The sequence below is a fragment of the Mustela erminea genome, chromosome 1 (assembly GCF_009829155.1).
Source record: "Mustela erminea isolate mMusErm1 chromosome 1, mMusErm1.Pri, whole genome shotgun sequence".
Classification (NCBI taxonomy): Eukaryota; Metazoa; Chordata; class Mammalia; order Carnivora; family Mustelidae; genus Mustela; species Mustela erminea.
In genome coordinates, this window is record NC_045614.1 from 192989640 (window position 1) to 193007103 (window position 17464).

Sequence of the window (17464 nt, forward strand, 5' to 3'; positions counted from 1 at the left end):
TTACATTAAAAAAAACAATGTACATACCTTAATTAAAAGATAATTTATTGTGTCTTGTTTCAATATTGATGGCTTCTAACTGACTAGGGTGGTGTATGCAGAAGGTTAGGGTAGTTGTGGCAATTTCTTAAAATAAGATGGTAGTGAAGTTTGCCACATCAGTTGAATCTTCCTTTCACTTGAACACTTAGGAGCCATTGTAGGGTTATTAACTGGTCTAATTTCAGCATTACTGTGTCCCAAGAAATAGCGAGGCCTGAGGAGGAGAGAAAGGAACAGACAGTTAGTCGAACAATCAAACACTTAACATTACTGCTTAAGTTTGCCGTCTTTTTGGGCATGATTTGTGGAGCCCCACAACAATTACATTAGTAACATTAAAAATCCCTGATCATTGATCACCATAACAAATAGAATAATAGTGAAAAAGTTTAAAATATTGTAAGAATTCCCAAAATATGACGTAGAGACACAAAATGAATAAGTGCTATTGGAAAAACGTGCTGGTTTCTTGATACAGGGTTTCCATAAAACTTCAATTTATAGAAAACACCATATCTGCAAGACATGTCAAAGTGAAGCACAGTAAAACAAGATATGCCTTTATTACCTCTATAAAGAAACAGAACTTGACTAACAGCTAGCTGACTTGTTAACCAATAGAAATTCTGTCATCAAAGTGCTAGAAAAAAATAACTGGCTATCTAGAATTCTCCAACCAGCAAAAATTGTACAAAAATGAAGAAAAACAATTTTTACTGTAACCGAAGCTAAATACTTCATCACCAGCAGACCTACACCTGAAGAAATCCCAATTATTCAGGAAGGTATTCAGGAAGGAGGAAAATGTTTCCCAATGGGAGTTTAGAGCAAGGAGGTGGGATTGGGATTATCCTATTTTGTCATTTTTCTCTTTCCTGTTTAAATTTCTCCTAAAAGCAGTAAGTTAATAAATTACACAAGAAGATCAACACTTTTGTTAAAATAGGCTTCTGTTAGATGATTTGGCCCACCTGTACTCTAGTACAAGTGTTCAGAGCACTTTTGAGCTAGGCTAAGCTAAGCTATGATGTTTGGTAGGTTAGGTGTATAAAATGCATTTTCAGCTTAATGATATTTTAAACTTGGGGTGGGTTTATCTAGATGTAACCCCATCGTACATCAAGATCTGAATTGCTAATTTTGTTCTTCTTGAAATTTGCCATTGATTCTTTGATGTACTTCAGAGTTTTCTGTGGTACCTTATATCCTTGTTGAGAGGCTTCTTAGGTACTTTTAAAAATTCCACCATTACTCTGGTACACAGCTATGTTTGAAAGCACATGCTTCTCGGCTCCTTTTTCATTTTGGCTGCATACTCTCCACTTTCCATACTATTCCTGTTTTGTCAGAGATTCAGTATGTTTTATTTTTCTGTGGCCTGTCTTCCTCATGTCTGCATGTAGTAGATGCTTCATAAATTTTTATTAAGGGAATAAATGGATTATCTCATGTATTCATATTGTTTAATTAAATATTTACAGGTTACAAGATAACCAAAATATTTTCCTATAGTTTCCATTACTAGCTTTATGATATTCCTTTCATATTTAGGTCTTTAAAGCACGTCCATATCTATATAGATCTGTATCTGATTCTGTTTCTTTATATATAGTGGGCCAGTTTTCCCAACACCCAGCTCCTAAACAAAACCTTGTTTTATCATTGTTTTGTGGCGTTACCTTTATCTTCTATCATATTGGCTTACACAGCTTTGCTCGGACCTTGTACATTATTGCCTCCTGTACAGTGATTTTCAAGGTTTATAAATTGTGACTCCCAGAAAGGAATACTTATTACATTGTAAAGCACTTGACACATATATGTATGTGTAAAATGCATACAGTGAAAATTTTGCAAACAGTATTCTGTGGTGTATTTACTAGGCATGACATGTTTTAATATTTTCAATTGTATTTTATTTCATTTTTTTAAACAGATATTCACCATGATGACAATGTGTTACAAGCTATAGATTAAAAAACAGTTCTAGAAAGCCTTTCCATGGGCATCTTTCGTATGCTGTCATACTCTGTGTGATTAATATTATTGTATGTTGGAGTCAAATTTCTATTGTTATAATATGTGTGTCCTTTCTAGGCTATTGTGTCTCCATGAGCATAGAGATAATACGTAATTTCTTTATGTCTCTGTCACTTAGCAACTAGCCCATAAATTTATTTGTAATATATTTTTGTAGAATTGGTACCTCAAGATAACTCAATAAACATGACATGTCTAAAAAGTTCTAGACTTTGCATTTGTCCACCTTTTTTTTTTTTTTTGAGGAAACTGGTTATTAAGCACCTAAAGAAAGACAGCCTTTAATAATATGATATATACTAGATATTTTGAATTGTCCACATAAAATTTTCTGCTTTCCAGTACAATAAGTATTGTTAGTGATCAAGAATAGTGTGTTAGTAGATAAGAAATTTGACGTTTTCTTTGGGAGCTAATAGGTCTTGTGCTAGTGGCAACAATCCTGTGTGTAAGTAGTATAGTCAAAAATAAATCTCTGAGACCAGTCATATTTTTATGGTTCTGTTAGTAGAATTTTCTCTTAGTTTTTTTTAAATTGTTGTTCTTTTTCAGTCATTATTCAATCTTTTGGAATTTAGAAGATTAGTTCTGAATTACAAGCCTCCGTCAAATGCTCAAGATTTACCCCGAAACCAAAAGGTAAAATTATGAAAGATTTTTAAGCAGAATAAATATATATATATATATATATATATATATATATATGTCATCCTTTTCTTTTATTTGTGCTTGACTTGGGAGCACTTTGTCTCTTCAAATCTGGAACTGTTAAATTTGGATATCAATCCATAAATCTCAGTTACTACAGTAACTTTCTATTCTTCATCAGTATATTATAAACATGAATTTTTCTTCCCATGTGTGTCAGTAATATGTCAATTTTTTGTGTCACTTTAGTAATTGCTTTTTTCTTTTTTGGGGGCTGTCAAATTTCAGTAAACTTTATAGGTTTCAATTTATAAATCAAGGTCTTTCTTCAGTTGCCTCCTGAAATTTTTATGGGAATAAAAATTTTTTCAACTATTTGTATAGATAAGCCTTTTAAAAGATTAGTTTTATGCTGGTTGTCTTTGCAGTGCAAATCTATAACTTCTATTTTGTAAGTTAATGCTGTTAGACAATATAATGTGACAGAGTGCACAGATAACTTGGGCTAGATCGCCTGGGTATTCTGGCTGTGGACCCAGGGTTTGACCTGTCTGTTTAGTGTATGTAAATAATAATAGTTTTTATTTTATAGAGTCATGAGGATTAAATGACGTAAAATATACAAAGGTTTAGAAGTGCCTAGTACGTAGTAAGTAAGTGCCTCAGATGATGTCACTTACTGTATTCATATTAGCTTTTCAAAGATAGGACTGATGCAGAAATTTATACTTAGTAAAAAAAAATTAACTATGGAGATGATGTATATAAATGTTTAAGGCTTTAGGTACCTTGTCATAAAGAAATTGTAGCCCTAAAGGGGACTGGTTTCACAAAGATGTTAAAGTTTTAGGTTTCAGTAAAGTGTTGAACTTTGTGTGACTTAACTGTATTAATGATACATAATTAAATCATGTTTTTCTTTTAATGTATAATTTGAAAACTACTTGTTCTACAAACATGGAACATTTATAATGCAAGCTAGTGGGAATGTAACAATTTATAGCTTGCTTTTGCTATAATCTCTGAGCTAGAAAGCATCAGGCTGGTAAACAAGCCATTTTCAAAAAGGGAGTCAACATCACTTGACAACCCCTTGACAGACCTTCAGAGAAATTAAGCAAAGCCCTTTCACTCAATACATTTTTGCATGAAACTTTTTAGACTATTGCTTCTCTTTATTGCAGCTTGTTAATAATCACTATTCTCTCTTCTGATCTCTCAGTTGAAGTAGATTTAAAATTTACATGACATTATTTGGAAATAGTTCTTCTAATTATATATTCATATGTATGTTGACCTTTTCTTTTTTGTTTCTGGATTTTAGTGCTTTACAGAGTTAATTTATTTTATTCTTTAAAATGTTGAGTAAGACCAAGTCAATTTTATATTTCTATTTAAAAAATAATTATGATGTCCATTCTTACATACCAGAGCTAGTTTTAAAATTGTTCAGCTGATTACTAGGAAAATATATAAATCTAATCTTCAACACCTTTCTGGATAAATTTGTTTTTTTTTTTTCAGCGGAAGGGGCAGCATGTCTAGGGGTCCCTTCAGGTTAAGGAATCAAAAGGATCTCTACTTCCATTCTGAAAAGGATACTTATTTAGAAGAATTCCGTGCAATTTTATAAAAGATGGTTCCGTAGATGAGGTTATTCTTTAATCTGGCATGGTGCCATCAGTACATGCTATAACTTGACATTTCTAAACAAACAGGTGTGACCTAGAGGTAGTTCTCAGCCACTGATTGGTGCTACATTCAACTGAGGTGATAAAAGACACAGGTTTTTAAAAAGGTATTAATGTGACTACTTACCACTTATCATTTAATAATAAATTTATATTTATTATTATAAATATAAATATTATATATTTATATTATAAATATAAATATTATTATAAATATAAGTATAAAACTGCTGCACTGAGTTTGAAAAATAATGTGCTAAGATATAGAATACCTGTGGGAATCATTTTGGTCAGATCACAGGGATGTCATTTGCATGCATTGCTAATTAGGATTTTTTTTAAAGATATTTTTTATCCGTAGGTGAATCAGTCATGAATATTACATACATACTGAGTGAGAAAAGAGATATAGTTTTTGAAGTCAGTTGGTATTTTAGGTAGGCTTGGTTATTCTAGAGGTTGAAACTAATTTTATACATAAATACTTATCGTGCTGTTTGTAATTTTAATGTCTAGGAGAATTGTGAGGTTACTAGAAATTTAAAGATGGGTTCTCACTGTAAACAGCTCATCCCTCCCCAAACTCCCACCCATAGTGTCTTTTCTCTTAAATTAAAAGTCACAAACTGATGACAAAATATGTTAAATGTTGAGTAAGCAAAGATGCATAAGTTCATAATAGAGGTAATGTCCATATAAATAGCTAAAGCCTTATTACTCATAAGGTTATATTAATTAAAGTCAATTTAAGGGCAGATATTTTCAAATAAACAATATTTCCACACTTTCCACTACTCAGAGATGAGAAGCAAATGAACAGGGAATGTGTTTAGTTGAATACCAGTGAGCAAATACTTGAAGGAGTTTTGAATTTTATGAATAACAAAGGCATTTTGGAATTTTTTTTTAAGCTATGAATAAAGTAACAAGATTGGATTTCTAAGTTTCAGTAAATCTTTAAGGATTCAAAGCATACAAAGTATGTCTTCTGACCATGGTGTAATTAAGATGGAGTTTTACAACAGAAAGATATTTAGAAAATCCCCCTGATAGTAGGGAAATTAAGAAATACACCTTTAAATAACCCAGTAGGCAAAGAACAAATCAGGGAAATTTTAGAATGTTTTAAACAATAAAAATTAAAATATGATATACCAAAATTAGAGGGATGCAGCTAAGGCAGTGGTTAGTGGAAAATACACAAACTAAACACACTAGATAATAAGAATGGTTTCAAATTAGTGACATTTTTGCACATCAAGAAATTAGAAAAAAAAGCACACTAATATTTGAAAGTAGGAGAAAGAAAATAATAAAGAGCTAAGTCATTGAAATAGAAATGAGAAAGTAGAGAAAATTAATGGAACCAAAAGCTGCTTCTAAAGGTCAGTAAAATTAATGAATTTCTAGGAAGACTGAGCAATATAAAAAATTAGCAATATAAAAAAAATGAAAGAGAAGGACATTACTACATATTCTCTAGAAAATTAAAGAGAATAGTGGAATATTATAAACATAATATCCTTATATTACATTAAAAAATTGAATTTTTAGTTAAGAACCTACTCAGCAAAAAATTCAGCAGTGAAGTAGTTTACTGGTGAATTATAGAAATACTACTAATTCTCTATATGTTTTTCAAAAAACTTGAAGAAAAGATAAAACTTTCCAGTTCTTTCTGGGAGCCCAGCATTACCCTGAAACCAAAATAGAAGATGTTTCAAGGAAAGAAAACTAAGACCAATATTTCTCATGAATACAGAAGCAAAAAGTCGTAGCAGATTTTTAGCAAATTGAATCCTGAAATACCAATAAAGGATGCTACTTCATTGGCAACGGCTTTATTTAGAACTGCAAGATTGATTTACTGTTCAAAAATCAGTGTCATGGGCGCCTGGGTGGCTCAGTGGGTTAGGCCGCTGCCTTCGACTCAGGTCATGATCCCAGGGTCCTGGGATCGAGTCCCGCATCGGGCTCTCTGCTCGGCAGGTAGCCTGCTTCCCTCTCTCTCTCTGCCTGCCTCTCTGTCTGCTTGTGGTCTCTGTCTGTCAAATAAACAAATAAAATCTTAAAAAAAAAAAAAAATCAGTGTCATTCACCGTGTTAACAGAGTAGAGAAGAAAAACCAGATGATCATCTAAGTAGGGAAAGAACAAGAATTTGACAAAACTAATGTATCTTAAAATCTCAAAGAAACTAGAAATTGAAGAAACTTTTCTTATGCTGATAAATATTGTTTATGAAAAGTCTACAACTAGTATAACACCTAATGGTGAAAAATTGAATGCTTTGATCCAAAGATCAGGAACAAGCAAAGATTTAATTCCAAACAGTAACCTAGAGTCCTTAATCAGTACTGTAAAGCGAGAAAAAGAAATAGACATAAAGATTGGAAAGGGAAGAAAAAAGCTTTCCTTTTGTGTATATATGACTGTGTGGAAAATTCTAATAAACAAATAAAAAAAGGATGCTAGAACCAAAAAATGACTCCAGGAAGGGAACATGCAAGAATAGATTGTATTTCTAACTACTAATAACACAAAATGGGAAATTCAAATTAAAAAATACTTTATGCACATTAGCATGAAGTATAGACTGTTAGGGTAAAGTTTTATGGAAAATGACAAAGTATTGCTGAGAGAAATTAAAGGAGATATGTTCAAGGATCAGAGGATTCAGTATTGTTATGATATCAGTTATCCCCAATTTAATCTATAGATTTCAATGCAATCTCAACCATAATCCCAGCAGACTTTTTCATAGAAATTGACAAATTGATATAAAATTTATGTGGAAAATCAAAGAATGTAGAATAGCCATAGTAATTTTAAAAAGAAAGACAATATTGAAGGAATCAATTCTCAGACATTCTGATTGGTGAAAAGATATTTCTGTAGATAAATAGAACAGAATAGAGTCCAGAAATAGACCTACATATATAGGGTGAGTTAATTTCAATTAAAATTGACAAAACAATTTGAAAGTAAAATCCTTTAAACTAATGGTATCATAGACAGAAAGATAATCTTCAACCCTTACAGAACACATTTATTTTTCAAATATATGGAAAAATGAATAATGGATGATAGATCTCAAAGAAAACTAAAACTATAAAATTTTTTGAAGAAAACAGAAAATTTTAGTGTCTTGGGTTAAGAAAAGATTTCTTTTTTCTTTTTTTAAGATTGTATTTATTTATTTAGGAGAGAGAGAGAATGAGAGAGAGAAAGCATGAGAGGAGAGAGGTCAGTGGGAGAAGCGGACTTGCTGCCGATGTAGGACTCGATGTAGGACTCCAGGATCACAATCTTAGCTGAAGACAGTCACTTTACCAACTGAGCCACCAGGTGCCCGAGAAAAGATTTCTTAAGTAGGACTAAACAAGGGTACAAATCATAGAAGGAAATACTGAATAATTGGATTTCATCAAAATTAAAAAATTGTAATCTTGGAAAAACACAAAATGAAAAGCGAAACCACAAGTAGGTGAAAATATTAGCAAAACATATGTGAGATAAAGGAATTGTGTCTAGACTATATATAGAACTTGCATAACTCAATAATTAGATAACTTACTACCCTATTAGAAAAAATATTTGAACAGGTACTTCACCAAAGAATGTGTGAAGACTGTAAATTATTACTGGAAAAGGTGCTAGACATTAGTAGTCACAGAAATATGCAAATTAAAACTAGAGGTGCCACATTGGACCCACTGGGAGAACTGGTTAAAAATATAATTCAGGGAGCACCTGGGTGGCTCATTTGGTTAAAACGCTGCCTTTGACTCAAGTCATGATCTCGGAGTCCTGGGATCGAGGCCCACATCAGGCTCCTGGTCCATGGGGAGTTTGCTTCTTTCTCTGACCTTCTCTCTCACGCTCTCTCTCTCAAATAAATAAATAAAATCTTGAACCCCCCCCCCCCCACCATATATATATATATATATATAAAATTCAGGGTACCTGTGTGGCTTAGTCATTAAGCATCTGCCTTCAGCTTAGGTCCTGATCCCAGGGTCCTGGTATTGAGTCCCACATTAGGCGCCCTGCTTGACGGGGAAGCCTGCTTCTCCCTCTCCCACTCCTCCTGCTTGTGTTCCCTCTCTGGCTTTGTCTCTCTCTGTCAAATAAATAAATAAAATCATATGTGTGTGTGTGTGTATATATATGTATATACATATATATATATTTCATATCCAAATATTATACAATGTGGACCTAGAATTCCCATTATGCTGTCAGTGGGAACATAAAATAGTATAACGCTTCTGTAAAAATAGTTTGGTTGTGTCTTAAAGACATCTGCATACAACCTAGGCCCTCTCCAAGTTTTTATTTAAGAGAAATGAAAACATATATCCACACAAAGATTAAAGTAATATCCACAGCATCTGGAGTAGGTCACTTGATAAATAAGTGTAGGACAACCATATAGGGGGACACCACTGAGCAAAAAAAAAAAAAAGAACAAATCGTTCATGCACACAGTCATGTGGAGGAACCTCAGAATAACTACTTCTATTTTAAGAAACCAGATTAAAATGAGTGTGTAGGATATGGTTTGATTTATATAACTTTCTAGAAAATATAAAGTGACCATGGTTGCTTTGGGATGATCAAGGAGGGGAATAAGTGTTGAAGAAGCTTGCGGGGTGATGGGTAGTTACATTATGTTGACTGTGTTGATGCTTTTACAAATGTCTACATGTCTGAAGCTCATAAAATTGTGTATAATGTACAGTATATTGCACATCAGTTATACTTTGATAAGTCTTTTTAAAAAAAGACTGATCATATGGTTGTAATTTCGTAATTTGGCCAAATTCGGGAGCTGCATTTAACATCAATTACAGTTTTCCTTTTGAAATTCAAAAATATTGTCTAGCCACGGAAATTGGCTGAGAGCCAAAATGTCTCATTGTCTTATATACATACTACTTTTTCAATATACTTCTCAGCAGAAATTCATTTATTTTTCAAAAGCCATATATTTCATCCTTGTTCCTTAGAAAGGAATGCCTTGAGAAACTGCACTGATGTAGCTGTGGTGATAAAAGAGAAATTGATCTCAGGAAATTTGAGATATTTCTGAGAATTATTTTTTGGATTAAAATTCTTTGTGTTTACACCTTTAAAACCCAATATTTGTATAAGGCAATTGTGGGGGGAGTAGAAAGTACAACAGAAAAATCATAGGTTAGTTTTCTTTCATTTAGAACTTTTAAACTTCATCATTGATGATGGCATTTTTTAAAAAAAGATTTATTTATTTCAGAGAGAGGGTGAGTAAGGGGATGGAGGGCATGAGGGGCAGAGGGAGGGAGAGTATCTCAAGCCCACTGAACATGGAACCCTTCTCAGGGCTTGATCTCAGGACCCTAGAATCATGACTTGAGCCAAAACCAAGAGTCAGTCATTTAACTGACTGAGCCACCCAGGCACCCTGATGATAGAATTTATTATACTTAAATAATATCCATCTTTCCCATAAATTAGCATTTTCATTCAGACAATGCACTTTGTGGTTGCTGTAATGGTATATCTTTTTTGGATCAAGTGACAAGTATTTGGAGTCAATTGTTTTATCCCTTTACACCTGTTTTTTAGGACTCCTTTTTCTAATGCATATTCTGGGGACAACTGTTTCTACATTGATTATATTATTTTGGACAGCAACTATACACATATACATATACACCCATACAGTTTTATGATGTTGAGAACACCAACCATATATACTCTTGGAAATGTTTTTCTAATATTTAAATAGACATACAAGCTTTATCTGTTAAAATTGTTATTGCGAGAGCTGACTATAGTAAGAACTGCTTGTTTTTTACCATAAATTATTTCACTGAGGTATGTGAATTATATTCTTTAAAAAAATTTCTCTCTTGTTTTAAAATAAATTGTTCATGATTGATAATATTGGGTTGTTGGTTTTTCTAGAGGGTTTGGTGAGATCAGATGTTTGTAAGCATTGAATGCCTGCTTTGTGTAGCAGAAAGTTGTGGAAGAAATACAGAAGTTCTTGTGTTTGAGAAGTTTACAGTCTTATTGAGAAACAAAAGTTCAGATTTCAAAGGAAAGCTCGAAGGATGATACATTAGTTTAATATTAGTATCTACTCTAATTGCTTATTAGACTAATATTGTCTGATAATTTGGGTCATCCCACAAAAGTACCAGGTGGTGATTCATTGCTGAGTGGAAGGCATTCGTTTTAGTAGATGTGGAGTGTAAAGGAATCATTGACTTGGCAGGGTCTGGGAAAGCTTCATGGAGGAGGAGGGCTCTTTGTTTAAATGGGCTTATTGAGGAAAAGTCCTTAAAACAGTGCCTGGCACCAAGTTAGCACTCATTGAATGTTGGCTGTTGTTATTACTGTCCACAGCAGCTGGGCTTTGCTGAATGGAAAGAATTATAATAAATAGATTTGAATGAGGAGAGGATATTCTTGGCTGGGTAATAACGCGATTAGCTATGAAAATGTGGCATTTGTGCTGAAATTGTGAGCTAAGCCTAATCCTCTGCTGTTTTCACCCCGGAGCCCTTTGAGTGTCCTGGGTCACAGCATTCTTCTTTAATTTTGATGTAGGGGTGCTGGACTCCTCCCTAATTGATATTAGTTACATTTTTGGTCTATTAAAATGAGTATCTGCTAACCAGTAAAGATTTTATTAATCTTCACTTAAGGTCTTTTTCCCCTAACAGGAGCATCGGAATTTGCCTTTTATGCGTGAGCTGCGGTATCTATTTGCACTTCTTGTTGGTACTAAAAGGAAATATGTTGATCCATCAAGAGCAGTTGAAATTCTTAAGGACGCTTTCAAATCAAATGACTCTCAGCAGGTAGCTTTTTTGTACTTACTAACATTTGTGTTTTATTTAATCTGATCATTCCTTAAGCAGTTTTTTCAGAGACACATGAGAATTGAAGATGTTGTTATTCCTCTTTATTAAAAATAAGTTTTAGCCGTTTAAAACATTGTTTATTTGGAAGATTTAAAGTTAAGAAAAAAGTAACAGTGTTCTTGAAAAGTGTTAAGATAAATGAAACTGTAATTTATATTGTGATGGAAATTAATTAGTCTAAACATTGGATTAAATTAGGAATGTTCACCAATGTTAGTTATAAATCTTCACGAATGTGTGATAAACCCAAGGCCAGTGTAGTATACATGCTTTTGGCATGCCTATTTTTGTTGGCATCAAGTAGTTTCCTTAATTACTGAGAACTCTGAACTGCATTAACTTTGTTATTCTTGCTTTTATTTTCCAATCTTTGTATAGATCTCATGTTGAGATCCTTACCTTAATTACATCTTCAAAGACTCATATTCTAAATAAGATTACAATGTGAGGTCCCAGGTGGACATATATTTTGGCAGGCCACTATTTAACCCACTACAGTTGGTTTGGATATTTATAACTGGATTTTTGTGCTGAGCTTAGTTGTCTTTAGCTATATGGCTTTGGAATAATTTCCTTAAGCTTCTTAGATCCAAGTTTCAACATTTCAAAAAAATTTTTCTTTTAAGCTTTTATTTATTTATTTGACAGAGTGAGAGATCACAAATGGGGAGCATTAGAGGGATAGGAAGAAGCAGTCTCCCTGCTGAGCAGGAAGCCTGATTCTGGGCTTGATCCCAGGACCCTGGGATGATGACCTGAGAGGAAGGCAGATGATTAACCGCCCCAAGTTTCAACATTTTGCATTTTAAAGGTCAATGGATTGACCCAGCTGCTCTTTAGAAAACTTCTAGCTAGAAAAATATATGATAGTAGATTTGTTTAATACTTGGGGATTTTTAATAAATAAAGGCAGATTGCTTACACTGATTCCATCTGTCTTGGATGAACCAGTCTTAGTAGGATTGGTTTATTTTTTTCTCCTTAGGTTTCGGGTGAACCTGTTTCCTGTGTTCTACCTCACATTATTGAAAGAATTATGGTAGTTGATGAATACAGCTGCCACTGCCTATTCCTGTTTTTCCATGTTAGGGGAACTAGCACTGAAAGAAGTGATGGCAAAGGGTGATGTAAGTGCTAGTTCTGAGTGGAGAATTCATTTGAAGGTCATGATATGGTGGACTCAGTAGTCAGGGAGTCAGTGATTAATTAAACGAAACCTTCCAGTTTAACATACTTTAGTAAAAGTGGATGTGGCTGAAAAAGTTGTGTGTAAAAGTTGAATTAAGAAAATGAATTGCTGAAAAACATGTCTTTCTTCTAAGAAACCAGTAATAATCTTTAAATAATGAAGAACTCCTTGGTAATGTGGGTCCTTTATTTTATAAGATTTGTTAGAGAACTCTTTTGGGAGTAATAATTATTTTTAAAAATCTCATTTGTAAATTAGAATTTATATATTTGTGTAGGTATATGAGATATTGTGTATATTGTATATAACATACTAAATTTATGTTTATTTTCCCATAGTGAAACCTAATCACTATGATTATCGATACAATGCTTATTTTTCTCAGATACTGATTTTATTCTCTGGTTAGGTTAAGAATATTTCTTGTATTTGATGTGAAGTATTTCATATGATATTTTCTCGAGGAGTCACTAATTTATGTTTGAGGTGACTGGCTGTAAGTTTTATGTTGCAGTATTTAGAATTTTTATTAGTAGGCTGAAATATCAACAAGACTTTTTTTTCTTTCCACAGCAAGATGTGAGTGAGTTTACACACAAATTATTAGATTGGTTAGAAGATGCCTTCCAAATGAAAGCTGAAGAAGAGACGTAAGTTACCATGAAATTTAGTGATGGGGTTTTAGGAGATTGATAAATAACACTCATTTTTTTTTTCCCTTTTATGTCTGTGTTTATGTCTATCAGTGTCTATGAGTGTCTATGGAGAAACAGAAAACCGAGAGATGTTTGGGAACCTAGATGTTACCTGTATTGACAAGTTGTTTGAAGTTTGTGGACTAAATGCTGCGTAGCTTTAGAGTTCTATTGTAAGATTAGAATCTTGCCAGAAAGCTCTAAAGAGCAACCCCTAAAAGGGCTAATCCCATATGCCCAGTTCTTTTCCTTGGATTCAGTAGTCTCTTTTTCATGAAGAAGAATGAGTTAGCAGTAGGGCAGGATACCAGGAATGTTCCTTCTGATGAAGTCCTTTCAGGTGGAATCACAATGACAAGGATAATGAAGTTCCTCCTTAACATTTCCTAGCTTTTTATTTTCTGTCCATCAGGTTGAACCAATAAGACTTTGGTTATTCAAAAGAAATCTATACACTTTCGGGATGGTCCTACTCCCATTCCTATGAGGCCACTCTCCTAAGGCCAGCCACTGATTCCTTTGTGTATCTTTATGTAACATTGGTAGATCATTTAGGATTTGCCATTATAGACGCTTTGGTCCAACAAGATGCAGGTAAAAGATGCAGGTAAAAGACCTAGAAGGTCTTCCTTCTACCTAGAAGACAGGTGGAAATCCAAGGCTGAAAATTCTCTCCCTTCCCTTTTTTCTTATTTTTAAAGTATGGCTAGCTTTACTGTTCAGGAAAAACTTTATAAAAGGTCTGCAATGAGACTAAAGTAAAAAATAATCTACTTATACAGTGTTGATCAGTAAAAGATACCCTCAAATATTAATATAGATATAGATTTCTTCCTTTCATTTTTCATTTTCAGGGGGGAAGTAAGTTCCCATATTTTATTCCCTTATTGTTTTTTTTGTTTGTTTGTTTGTTTGTTTTGTTTTTTTCTGAAGAGAGAGGGACAGCAGAGGAGGGACAGAGGGAGGGAGAGAATCTTAAGCAGGCTCCATGCTCAATGCCAAGGGTCTGATTCTTTGGGGCACTGGGTGGCTTAGTCGGTTAAGTGTCTCTGACTCTGGATTTCAGCTCAGGTCATGATCTCAGGTTTCTGAGATCCAGCCCCTTGTTAGCTCTTTGCTTTGTACTCGCCAGTGCACACACTCTCTCTCTCTCAAATAAATAAAATTAAAAAAAAATCAGACATTTAACCAACTGAACTTCTCAGGGCCCCTTCCCTTGATCTTTTAAGGTAAAGCCCAAAGAAATTTTATATTTGAAAATCAAGGTTTTTTTTAACCTCTGTGGGTGCAGTCTAATATAAAATAAAAGTCACTTCTGAGTTTCTGAGTTTGTTCAGTCTCAGCTACAGGCACGTTATTTCTGTGCCTGCAGAGCTGGGGTTCTGGAGCCGGTTCCCTCACGTGGCTGTGTATAGTGCCTTCAGTCCTTTGGATGCTTGGTTTCATGTGCTTGAATTCTAGATTTCAGAGGGTTATTAGGACCCATGTGGGTAACACTGAATGGTTTCTTACCTTTGAAACTTTAGAACTAAAGCAAAACTTCAATCCTTTAGCTCTTAGTCCAACTATATAATACTCCTGGAACTTTGTGCAGTCCAGACTCAAGTTGTTGCCAAAGTCTGTAGCAGAAATTTTAGGATATGTTGTACACAGCAAATCACTGGTTTTCATTCTGCCTGGATGCCTGTCATTGAGGGCCCATTGCTTGCCGACCATTATACGTGAACTTAAATTAAGTTGGGAAAAATCTCTGAAGAGATTAATTATGGTGCTAAATCTACAGTGTTTGAGGGAAGAAGTTCTATTTTGGTAAATTTTGCCTTAAGAGGAGGCCATTTGAAAGCTGTTTACTTCTTGGCATGTTTAGAAGTTTATGCTGCTGACGGCTCTGGTCCTCAGCTTCTCTCTTGTCCACCGAAAGTTTCAGTTCCATTTTCCTTAATAGCTTCTTCAGTTTGTGGCTCTGAGTGCTGCACTGAGTGACTGACTTTTGTGCCTATTGGCACAACCTTTTGTGGTTATGCCTGTTGCCTTTTGCTGTGGAATTGCTTAGGCCTGGGAGACTCGCCTCTTAGGTTAGTTTCTTGCTTCTCTCCACGTGAGCTTCTTTCTTCATGTTACTTTCATCTGGAAAATCTCCCCATCAGATTCTGGCATGAATCTGCTGTTGCTGCTTATGAAAGCTGAGTCCCGGCATCCAGCTTTTGCGTGTTCTAGGCCTGTGTATTTCCTCCTGCTGCACTTTTTCCTGGGTGGGATATGCCTCTAAAGTTCACACACATCTGTATTTTTAAATTCTTTTTGGAAGGTTTGGCTGAATTTTTAACTTTAACCTGCTTCTTAGCCTCTATCTCATGCAGAGCCAGCCCTGTTTGATGGACGCATGTCTTTTCTTCTTGTCCTTGGGGTTTGTTTTCTGGCCTTTCCACTTGTTTTTCTCTAACTGCCGTCTCCTCTGATACTGTCTTGATAGGTTGCTTATGATGAGAGCTAGTGATTCACTAATGAGAGTTGTCCACCCTGGTTCCTCTCCAGTACAGCTCATATCCCTTGTGTCTTTCCTTCGAGTTCTCATACCAAAAATCTGTTGCCTGAGTTTTCTCAGAGTGCGAATAATATCTGTATCCTCATCTGTGGTAATGTCAGTAATTCTGTGCATGTTTTACTGAAATCCCTAATTCATCCTCTCAAATCTATCCGGATTTTCTATAAGTACTTCATTTAGTTGATCCTGTCTTCAATACATGACCCATTATATTATATATAATATATTATTATTTATATACTTCTTAATTTATATACTTCTTAATTTTCTTTGGGTTCTGGTTACCTCTTTTGATATAGTAAATAACAAATTATCTCCCTTTTTTTTCCTCACACTGTTTTAAAAGAAGCTAGAACTTTTCCGTTCCAGTTTATCTGGAATCTTAAGTTATTTGAAATATGTTCTCCTTGTTCATTTCCCCATCATTTTCTGTCTGATCTTTACTGTTTGTGGAGCTAAACTGTCTTTGAATCTCTGTGCTCTCCTCATTTAGAACAGAGCTTTCCAATTTGTATGCCATGGATAGCCAGGTTATGGATCGTGGCAATATTGATCCTATTTCTGTGATCATGAGAAAGTGTATCTTTTTATCTCAAAATTCTCTGCATATTATATATATATACACCAATGGTATTAAAAATACTGGGAAGCTGTGTCCCAGAGCACTGTCGTTTGCTCTATCAACTGCCTTAGACCTTTGTATTCCTTCGGTGCCAGCCTAATTCCCAAGGGCTAAAGTTGTCCCTGATAAAATTTCTCTGTAGTGATTTCTTTCGGCCTTTGATATTCGTGTCAATTTATCTTTACTACTGCTTTCATGTAAGTGGTGGGTCTCTCATTTCTTCCTTTTTAAAAAATTTTATTTATTTGTCAGAGAGAGAGAGCGAGCGAGTGTGTGAGAGCACAAGCAGGCAGAGTGGCAAGCAGAGGCAGAGATAGAAGCAGGCTCCCCACTGAGCAAGGAACCTGATGCAGGATTTTTTTTTTCTTTTTTAATTTTTAAAAATATTTTGTTTATTTATTTGACACAGAGAGAGAGAGAGAGACAGCAAGAGAGGGAATACAAGCAGGGGGAGTGGGAGAGGGAGAAGCAGGTTCTGATGCAGGGCTCAATCCTGGGACCCTGGAATGATGACCTGAGCTGAAGGCAAATGCTTAATTACTGAGCCACCCAGGCACCCCTCTTTTTCTTTTTCTACATAAAAATAGGAGGCTATGGAAAGGAGATTCCCACTAGTATTTATATATAAAGACTCATAGAATTTTATAGTCAGGGAGACAGTCTTTGGATCATTACTCTCACACATACCAATATCAAGTCCTTTTTATTCTCACAGTATAAGATATATGAGGTGTGAAATAAATTTTTCCCAGAGAGTTAAAATGCCCAAAGATGAAGTATATATAGTGGGAGAGGAAGCATTTATTTTGGAATCAGATTTGAGTTCACTTTACCCCTTGATTTCTTACCAAATGTGTGGATTTGGGCAAGTGACTTAACGTGCTCGATAACTTTACTATCAGTAAAATAGAAGTAGTGGGACTGCTAGCTGTCAGAGTGGTCTAGGTAGTTAAGTGGCAACGACCCCAGTGTTTTGCAGGCTTATATCCTACTGTTCGAGGATGGGTCCAGTGCATGTGAACAAGGGGCTCTCCTCATTCTTTCAGTCAGGGCCCTCGGCTCGCAGACATTCCCCC

The 17464-nt window shown here is 34.6% G+C and overlaps 1 protein-coding gene across 10 annotated transcripts in view; it reads left to right on the forward strand.

Moving 5' to 3' along the window:
* The window catches only part of USP25 (ubiquitin specific peptidase 25), a 132693-nt gene that overhangs the window by 53509 nt on the left and 61720 nt on the right, over positions 1-17464 (forward strand). For all 10 annotated transcript variants that reach the window (XM_032352690.1, XM_032352715.1, XM_032352698.1 and 7 more), the window contains 3 exons: positions 2635-2721; positions 11137-11274; positions 13100-13176. In XM_032352690.1, coding sequence (XP_032208581.1) covers positions 2635-2721; positions 11137-11274; positions 13100-13176 — 302 coding nt within the window. The remainder of the gene's footprint in view (positions 1-2634; positions 2722-11136; positions 11275-13099; positions 13177-17464) is intronic.